Source organism: Labrus bergylta, chromosome 11 (assembly GCF_963930695.1).
Source record: "Labrus bergylta chromosome 11, fLabBer1.1, whole genome shotgun sequence".
Taxonomy (NCBI): domain Eukaryota; kingdom Metazoa; phylum Chordata; class Actinopteri; order Labriformes; family Labridae; genus Labrus; species Labrus bergylta.
Genome location: NC_089205.1, coordinates 14,878,622 through 14,888,740, shown reverse-complemented (window position 1 = coordinate 14,888,740; position 10,119 = coordinate 14,878,622). Strand labels below are relative to the sequence as shown.

The following is a 10,119-nucleotide window of genomic DNA, read 5'->3' as shown; positions in this document are numbered from 1 at the left end:
TATCCTATAATGTCATTTAGGGATGAAATTTGGGGACACAGTTTGGAAAGTATAGGTGATAACAGAAAGAGCGTACATGTGTCATGTTATTAAAGAGTAATACAGAATGATTTGATGTATCTTAAAGAAGAATATTTATGTAGGCTTTGGACGTAAAGTTCATCTTTATAATTCATGTGAACTTTTTTTCAAGAGATCATTAAAGACCATTCATTAAATTTGGCCTTAAAAGTGATGTCATCATAAGAGTCTGAGTTTCTATTTTTGTTAAATATTGTTTTATCTGTACAGTGTCTTGTTGTCTTGTGAAACTTTTTACCGATTAATGTTTATTAATTTCGGGCACCGGTAGCCATAGTGGTTGGTGAACGCACCACATATATGGAGGATGGAGTACTATAGCGGGCGGCCCAGTTTTGAATCCGACCTGTGGCTATTTTCTGGCATGTCATTCCCCAATTTCTGACTCTCTCCTCAGTCCTATCTTTAAAATAAAGGCTGAAAAATCCCAAAAATAAACCTTAAAAAAAAACGGGTCTTGTTTTTATAATTACATTTTTGATATTTTTGTCTTTAGTCAGTTTGTTCCTTTGTGAAGCTCTTATAGGGCTGCACGTTTCTATGAACAGTGCTTTATGAATGAAGATGACTTGATTTTAGATATTGTTTTTCTTGATTCTTTTTGTGAGATCCCGTAGAGTTATGCGATATTTGTAAATGTATTTCACTTGACAAAATGTAAAATTACGTTAGCTTTAAAACGGAGCATGACCTCACAAAATGTTTTTATGACGCAGCTAGAATTAATGAAGCAGCAGGATGACCTGCCGTATCGAGATACTTCTTCATGGATTGATAATTGAATGGTGTGGGCGGAACTAACTACTTCTGCTTAGGAGAACATTTTTACTTTGAATATTTATTTTGACAACATGAATGTTGTGGAAGGACGTCAAAGAGAGTTTGCAACATTGTTCTTTGGAGTGCCGATGACTGTGTCGCATTTCCGGGATCTGAGGTGAAACATTTAAAAGAGACAAATTAAAAATAAAAATAAAAAATGCAATTATTAAAGATTAGTATGTTCCTCACACGGTGTGAAAACCGCCTTTTACACCCTTGTGTATTCAGTGTTTTGGCCTCAGTTTTGATGGCACCCTCCTTCTGTTTACCACTGTCACGTGTTACCTCTTAGTAATCAATATTGCGCTGACTTTTCTACACTTGCACAACTTTAATTCGAACGTGTGCGCCGTCATTGCCAGGATAGAGTGTGAGTCATGTGCGTGGGTGACACATGCAGCAGAAACAGTGCAAAAAGCAGTGCAGTCTCCAAATTAATTAAAATCAGCATCGAACAGAAACTCACATACACAAGTTGCGCTTTTAGATTTGTCATTTACTGAGGCTTCACAAGGTTAAAGGATAACTTCCTATAATCTATCTGCCTGACATCAAAACTATAAAAAGTGGGGTTTTTTTAACCTCATGATGTAGTTTTTTGTCAAGCTCTAAATGAATCACAAGTATGCTCAGATATGCAGATTTTGTCTGAAAAAGTCAGAAACACAGCTCTGCTCTGTTTATGTATTATAAGATGTGTAATTGCCTTCATTTGCATTAAGTGTGTTCAAAGATATGGCCACACTCAACCCATTTAACGTTGGTGAGTGTAGGAACAAAATCTTAATGAGTGTGTATACAATTGTGCCCTACAAAGAAACACAGGATCACATAACCCTGGATACACACACACACACACACACACACACACACACACACACACACACACACACACACACACACACACACACACACACATACACACACACACACACACACATACTGTAATTTGTTCTTGTGGGGGGAACAGCTGTCACGCTGCTCTGAATTCCTCTGAGAGCGAAAACAACACATTTAACTGCAGAGATGATCAGCCCAAATACAAGCTGGCAAAAAATCAACCACCAACAAATTTATTCTGGGAATAACATCAGTTTATTTTTTATAGATAAGAAAATGAAAGCCTAATTTCCAATGTGGCCCTTCAAAATAAAATTGGTGTTTCCTTAAATAAATCAGTAAAAAGTTCATTTGAAAAGTTTTAAAGTTAGAAATAGTTTTTTCAGTTACTTTTAGTGTTCTATGCATTTATTTGTGCCCCATTTGTTCTTTTCTTATCTTAGTTTTTATGTTATTTGTGCTACAGCAAAACAAAGTGTACTACTTTAATGTAATAACATATTTTTCAGGTCATTTATCTTTAAGCCCAACAGTTTTGGTCTTCTTCCTCATATTATCAATTCTTCTCGGGTTGTTGTTTTGGTACTTTATTGGTGGAACATTGAGGCTGGTGTGGTGTGAAAACAAAAACCCAGAGTTAACTATAAGGGAAATGTATCTGTATGTATTCTGGTAAATACATACATGTCCTCCCTGTAGATAAGAAACTGAAAATGTACAGACTGCTATCAGGGACGAGATGATTTAATACTTCCTGAAACCCCACTATTACTCACAGGAATGTATATACTGTGAATATATGACAATGTTTATGTGTTTAGGTGTTTTTCCTAGTGACAATCTCAGCTTTTACTGGTAAGTGTGGGATGAAAAGGATCAGTGGGGAGCTCTCGACAAACAGCTGTCTCTGCCACTTCACATCTGGGTGCTTTGGATGCTGAAAAATTTCACAGTGCTGGAATGATTTATCACTCTGTACAGAAAGCCACTCATCATTCATAGGAGTGAACACATGTACAGAGGAAGAAAAAACATAGGAACAACAAGTGTAGACTGCTGTGGGCTTGAATAAAGAGCCTGCATGAGAGCTTTGTAAATAAGGCACTTTGCTTTCACATGCCTACGAAACTGAAAAATTTCACACAGCTAGCTAAATTTACAGTTTTCTTCTCCCCCCCCCCCCCCCCCCCCCCCCTTTTTTTGTTGTTGTTTTACTCCCCTCCCTCCTCTGAGCTCACCATGAAACCTGAGGTGGAGGGAGGCAGGGTCATCCGGGAACATAGCAAGTGGAAACTCCTCCTCCACCCACCCAGGGAGGGGCTCAAGGCACACAAGACTTGCTATAAAACTGAGGCAAGAGAGTAGAAAGGAAACTTGACTTAAGTCTGGAAGCAGGTATTGAACAGAACACCGTGGATCAAAGCTGAATCTTCTTCTTCTGGCCTAAGGGGTACAGCATGTCCGAAATGCTTGACGACATTTTTACAAAGGTGAGTCAGAGAATATGGAATCTACTTTGTTTTGGAAAAAAAAGGACTTCATAGAGTTGGATTGGATAAGCTCTCTAACTGCCTTCTCGATGTGTTTATTTCTTCATTTTTTGTTTATTCCTGCTCAGTTTGTTTCTCTATAAATCGTCGGTTTGACAGTTTATTCCTTTGAACTGATTGTATTCACAGAGGAACGTTTTACTCTGAAGAGATAACGAGATTAGAGAGACAGTCAGCACTGGGTTGTTTGCTTCTTGAATTCCAATCTTCCACCAGCTGCATATTTTCACGAGGGACAGAAAAGCAGTCAAAATCAACAGCTTTCCACTTCTAGATTCTTAGACGTTGGGGGAATTGCATGCAAATGGTAGAATACGCTTGAAAAACTAATTATTTTACTTCTCTTTGAAGACTACTTAATGGCAGTATTTTGACATGTTTGTCTCAGTTCATTCTTACAGAAAAATCTAAATCTAAATTATGAACCTGCTCTCGTGAAAAGTTATTTTTCTGGAATTGAGACCCTCTTTTGTGAGATTTAATGCAGAGATGAGGATTAGTAGTACATTTTGAGGATGAATATTTAACCTACATTACATTGCTTTGAAATGAGTTGAAAAGACAATGTCTGGATCTTGAACTTGTCAATCATCTGTTACAGAACTTTCTGAATCCGGCAGTGGAAGACTCTGTGCTGCCGCAGCAGACTCAACCCAAAGCACCAGGCCACAGTCGGCTGAACCGGTCTGCCTCCTTCTTCTCCCCGCCCTCCCCTCCTGCCACCTCAGACCTCAGTTTGAGCACAGAGCATGTTAACAATGCTGACAACGGCGGCTCTTTCTGGCCCACCAACATCTGGAGCCAGGGTCCGGTTTCCAGACCAAAGCAGCAGCCCCCCTTTAGGCCTGACCGCTCCATGAGCCTAACCGAGTCCAGCAGCAGCCTGCTCGCCTCCTTTGGACAACTGAAGAACCTGGAGGCTTTTAATTCAGGCCCTGCTACTACTACGGTGGCTCCACCGCCTGGTTTCCCTCCCTCATCTGTCCTCCCTCCCTTGATTCCCCAGATGGTTTCCCCTAATCGTTACAAGACTGAGCTGTGTCGCGGCTTCCAAGAGACTGGCAGCTGCAAATATGGCAGTAAATGCCAGTTTGCCCATGGTGAGCCTGAGCTGCGAGGACTCTACCGCCACCCTAAATACAAGACAGAGCCCTGCAGAACCTTCTACAACTTTGGCTACTGCCCCTACGGCTCCCGCTGCCACTTTATCCATGAGGGGTCCATCAGCGGTGGTCCATTACAATCTGCCAAATACCAGAACCAGCAGCAGCCCACTGGAACCCGCCACCAGCTGCGTCAGAGTGTGAGCTTTGCCGGTTTCCTGGGTTCTTCACGCAACTCACCTCCTCCATCATTCCCCTCGTCCTTCAATGATCCCAACCTCGGGTTCAGCCGTGCTCCCTCTGTTTCTCCACCTCCTGCTGATCTGCTCTCCCCTGTGTTTGGGGACTCCCTGCAGCGGGATGCCGCAGCATTCCACTATGGCAAGCATCCAACCCGGGCCAGCACCGGAGACATCCACAACATTCCCCATATCCTTGAGCCAAAGGCCTCACGCTGCGTGTGCGGCCATGGGAATAACTTTAACAGCAACAACAGCAAAGTCTTTGCCAACATGGAGGACGGGCACCTCCACCAAGAGAGCAGCGGCAAGATGTTTCCTGGTCCCGGAGGGTTTGTGAAGCCGGCTGGACTCCAGCGCTTCTCATCTGAGGATTCCCTGGAGGACAGCTACAGCAGCAGCAGCAGCGGAGGCTCCAGTGGAAGCGAGTCTCCAACATTCGATGGATCTGCCACCAAGAGGCTCACTGTGTTCGAGCGCCTGTCCCTGTCCGACTAAACGGAACCAAAGGGAAAAACAACAGAAGAGAACTGGCACTCTGTGAAGCGTGTCTGTTTCTCTGGACTTTCTACAGAAACAGAACTGATCAGGACAAGTCCAATTTTGACGACACAATAACACTTAAAGTTCTTAATTTATCTTTGTAAAAAATGGACCTCACCTTGGAAAAACTACACATACTGAGATGATTTTAGTATCTAATCCTTATCAGACTCTATTTTTATACGTAATAATATGTAGCTTATAAGACCTTTGTATGTGGTCTTCCAGTAAAAAATAACTTCTCTGCAGATCTTGCCACTACCAGTAAAAAGCCTGGTTTGTACTTAAATCTGTAGTGATCAAAATGGCTTTATCTTTAGTGAAATGATTAATTCATGTGCCTTTAAATATTCTCTGTGCCTGATGGGATATTTACTCTTGGTGCTACGGACAGTATGTTTGATTCAGTAGCCTTACACAGTGAGACCTGATATGTGTCATTGATGCCATTATATCTGTGATATGCACTTTACAGCTAATTGAAAAGGGAGAAACTGTTAAATCTCCCAGTAGCATTCAAACCAAAGCTTCATACTTCACTCTGCTCTGCGTGTGTGTGTGTGTGTGTGTGTACGTGTGTGCACATGTGTGTGCACGTGTGTGCATGTGAGTCTGTATGTTTGGGCATAAATGTCATCTTTCAAAGACCTGGGGTGCAGGTATGTATGTGTTAGCTGCAGAATGCTGAAAGATCAAAGTGTGCTTCATAAGTTTTAGTTTCGTTAAAAGATTCTGTTATCATGGCTACTTCATAATTTGCACCCCATCTTTTATCGTCCCCTATTCGTTTGACAACCTGGTTCAGGGACTTTTATCACCGCAGTATTCCTTTCGGTTATTGGTTGCCTTGTGATGTTTAACTTAAACTAATATATTTATTATGATATTTATTTGTGTTTAAAGGAAAAAAACAAAATGTATTTTGTACTTTATTTATGGAGGAATATTTCAAATTCTGTGAAATATCAATGTGAGGAAAACAAAAAGCAGTAAAAAAAAAGAGAATCTTATATTTTTAATTGCCTGCAAGGGACAAAATAAATTTCTGAATAAAGAAATGAATGTATGCTGGTGTCTTTGGCTCATGTGTTAATCAGTGACAACTACATGTTTGCTTATCTTGCTCAGTTCAAACCCCTTCAGAGTTTAATATTTGACCACTTACACAAACGTTTTACTTCATAAGAACAGTTCAGTTACTCATTCAGCCTTAGAGTTTAAACGTTTTCTACAATCTGAGGTAAGGTTATAGCTAAATGAATATTATTTGAATCGTATTTTGTGAATGTGGAGTTTTATTATACAAGCATTCCATTAAACTAATCTATCGTTTTTTTATATACAGAGTGCCAAATCACAAAGAAACACTTTACACCCTTACACAAAGAGCAGTCTATTCTGTACTCATTGTTATATTATTTCTAGAGACCCAACATGAATACACCACCTTCCTGTGAGGCAGAAACCTCAACAGAACCAAACACATTGATGAACTGCCATCTTCCAAAACTGACTGATGGGTTTATATAGTCAACAATACGCCAAATACAGCAACTCTTTCTTAAAAAAAACTTATTCAAATAGATGTGTACTTAAGTGATTTTGCATAAAGCTTTGTTGAAGTTCTGCATGAATCAGGACAACGTACCATATGCCTGGTTGTATTTTCTCCATATGGCCTTGGCCTCACTTATGTAAGCTCAGAAGATTTTTTTTTGCAATTTTAAATACATTTTAAATACCCTCTATTACAACAGGTTAGTTACTGTATACAGTTAGCTGACGAGAATAGACTATTGCATGTGGACCTCTGCTTTTGTGCGTGTGTTTTGTGGCACACAGTGTATTTGTTGTGTATACAGCAGAGCATAGACGACAGCGTTTAGATCATCTCACGAACACATTATCAGACAGCTTTACAATCCCATGCAGGTAAAGGCTGCGCTGATAAATCGCTTATGAAGATGACTTAAGAAAAGTTTGAATAAGGTTGCAGAGAACATATTTTACATATCAGGTCCCCAACTCGAACTAACCCACTAAACAAGCTATGAGTCAGCAAGCTTTTGCACTGTTGAAACCTCCAGACATTTCTTTGTCTTCTTATCAATTCTAGCTGTGAAGTAAGAAGAAGCCAGTGGGGGAGTAGACCAATAACTAATGAAGAGAATTAAGATTTGTATGGCTGAGTTCTGTCAGTAAAGCTGCACATGTGAAGGCTGAATTTCAGATACCAGTTGTGGTTTAATTTGAACGAGTCACCCTTGTAGCAGGGCGAGAGAATTCTGTAAAATAAGATGTCTGATCTTAATCAACTGGGAAAAGTATCATTGAATCCCAGAATTAAGAGCATCAAGAAATGTCTTGTTCTGTTTTCAAATCTGGAAAATCAACACAAATTTGGAGGGCTGTTTAAATAATTTAAAAGTCCTTCAAAACTGAAAATAGACTCCCTGTTTATGACTCAAATAGACTGTCATCGTCCAACACATCAGTGTTAGTTTGGGGAAGAACTAAAACCTATATGTATCATGCTGATCTTATAGAAAAATGTGCAGAGATATAATTAGTGCTGAATGTTTCACAATATTGTGGATGAATTTGCCTTTGGTAATACACTTTTGCTTATGACTGATTTGATTATTTCTCAGCTCTGCATCCTGAGCTGAATCTGCAATGCTCAAAACCTTGTTGATAGAAACATTCTGGGCATGGGATTGTGCAAGGCACATTTACAAGTTAAGCAGAAGTTCATGAAAATACCCTTTTGCAATTTCCTCTCTATACTCCCAGTGTGATCTTGGGGTTGAGCAACCCGCCACCACAGCCTCCGCCCTGTGCTGTCAAAGCACTGGATTCTGAAGCAAGGCTGCAATCTGGACAGAGAAAATAAAAAAGAAGGAAATACTTCCCAGTAAAGACTGTCTGACACACAGACACACACAAAAGGCACTTGTTTAAAGCTTGGCAGACTGTTTGTCCTATTTTTCTGAAACCTACGACATTGTAATGCGTATCAGTGCATTGCTTTAAAATATGTTTTAAGTTAATTTGATTGAACCTTAAAAGGGTCAATGATATGCAACATCTTTTTAAATCTGTTTTTCTGTAGTTTTATGTTTGGAAAGTCAAGTTTCTAGAGATCAATATGACTCAGACAAGTCAGATTTCCAAGGAACTTGTCTCGACTTATTTACAAGAACTGCAGAGCCAAAGGACTAGACATTGTTTAAAAATAGCAGATTCAAATTTACTTGCCTTACTGCCTCTTGATCTATAACGTTACACATTGCGGGTATTTGCTTTTATAACTTTACTCTTTGGGTCGAGTCGAAAACTCTTGTATTGTGCCTTTTAGGTCTGTTCCTTTTGGACTGATTTTAACACTGTCATTGGTCTGGATCCACCTCCACTCAAACTCTGGTGTGGTTCATCTGTGGTGAGGACAGATGGTGGCCGAACCACAGGACTGTTTAAAAGTGGATATGTGACACTTACTGACTGAAAAGCTCAAATAAACAAGTTCAAACAAAGAGTATGCTCTCCAGTTTACTACATACTGCCATTATTGGATGTAATTCTGCATCCATGTGACCTGTAACGCAATGTAATGATATGTTTGTAGTACCACAACACTTGATGCCTCTGAATACGAAAAAAAAATGGTAAAGCTCCTGTGAGGACCTTTAGTCCTCAATGTGGACTTTGGAGACCCCTTTGGTCAAGGCTATTCGTTTATCTTTGCTGATCCTATCCTGTAAATGAATAAGCCAAATCATCCTGTTTAATTTAAATAGCTATTTGTTCTACTTTCTGTGAATCCTTTATGTGAAAAAATGTAAGCAAAGGCTATAGAAGCAGGCTGTAAATCCAGACTGTGGCCATGGTAACGGGCATTAAAAGTTACTACATAGAAATAATCAATCTTCTCACTGATGGTCTCGTCTGCGTTGGAGGTCATGTAGAGGCATCAGTATTATTTTCAGTGTGTCAGCAGACCTGAGAGTGCGGGTGGGAGTGTGACAGTGGAGGAGCTCAGACAGGGGGCGGAGCCAGGTTATGGAGGGCTTTGTAGGCGATAATGAGTGGATACAACTAGTGTACAAATGTATTTTATGACTTTCATAACAAGTTTTATTTCATGTGTGATTCTATAAACTATAAGTGATAGTGATCTACCTACCCCCACATGTTTCACTTCTCCTATCATACAGCACAAGAAGTCACCTTGTTTAATAGCTCTGTCTCCACATGCAGATTATACTTTATGACAGACGATATCCAGGTACAGTCTGAGCTGATAGTTATCATGTGATCAGTTATCCCTTCATTCACTTTGTTTTGCTCCTAACCATGAGAATAGACGAGAACCCCACACAGAGGCCAACAGTCACATAAAGATGTGATATAACAGTATTTCCTTCTTTTGTAAGTATAAGTCAGTTAAGTAGGCATACATATGTCAATATATAATACAATATAATCTTAACCAAATAAAAGTGCAGCACAGCTGACAGGGTTATTAAAGTACTCGACTTTAGACGCTCAACAAACCTCAGCTGTAGCTACTACTTCTGCTGTTCATTGTGTCATGAGCTCTTGTTCCCCTTTGGACCAATGGCAGGATGTGTTGCTATGGTGATGGACAATGACCACAAAGAGTAAACAGCAAAGACAAAACGAAGGGGCCGGTGTGTGTTTATGTGTGTGCACAAATATTAACCTCCTAGTACGTCTCATGAGAGCAGACTGGTTTAAGTTCACCAAACTGTGCCGCGCGAACATGAAAAAACACCGTCTATAAATACAGGTGGATTATTATGCCTGTGTTGTTGAATTTATATGAAAATTCATAGTGGGTTTTTTTTGCACTGAACATAATGAAAATCAAATCAAGTACACATGTAAGACAAACCTTTATGGTTATTCACATCACTGTAG

General features: G+C 39.9%; 1 protein-coding gene across 1 annotated transcript; it reads left to right on the top strand.

Moving 5' to 3' along the window:
• Nucleotides 1–3,079: 3,079 nt before the first annotated feature.
• Nucleotides 3,080–6,244, top strand: zgc:162730 (uncharacterized protein LOC564559 homolog). The gene is made up of 2 exons (XM_020639999.3): nucleotides 3,080–3,233; nucleotides 3,895–6,244. Exons 1-2 carry the CDS (start codon nucleotides 3,201–3,203, stop codon nucleotides 5,131–5,133), a joined length of 1,272 nt encoding a protein of 423 aa, XP_020495655.1. The 5' UTR covers nucleotides 3,080–3,200; the 3' UTR covers nucleotides 5,134–6,244.
• The last annotated feature ends 3,875 nt before the right edge of the window (nucleotides 6,245–10,119 follow it).

Excerpts from the sequence above, each read along its gene's own strand:
- zgc:162730 (XM_020639999.3), top strand. The coding sequence starts at position 3,201 with ATGTCCGAAATGCTTGACGACATTTTTACAAAG. Across the intron at positions 3,234-3,894 it reads TTGACGACATTTTTACAAAG|AACTTTCTGAATCCGGCAGT; the intron begins GTGAGTCAGAGA and ends CATCTGTTACAG.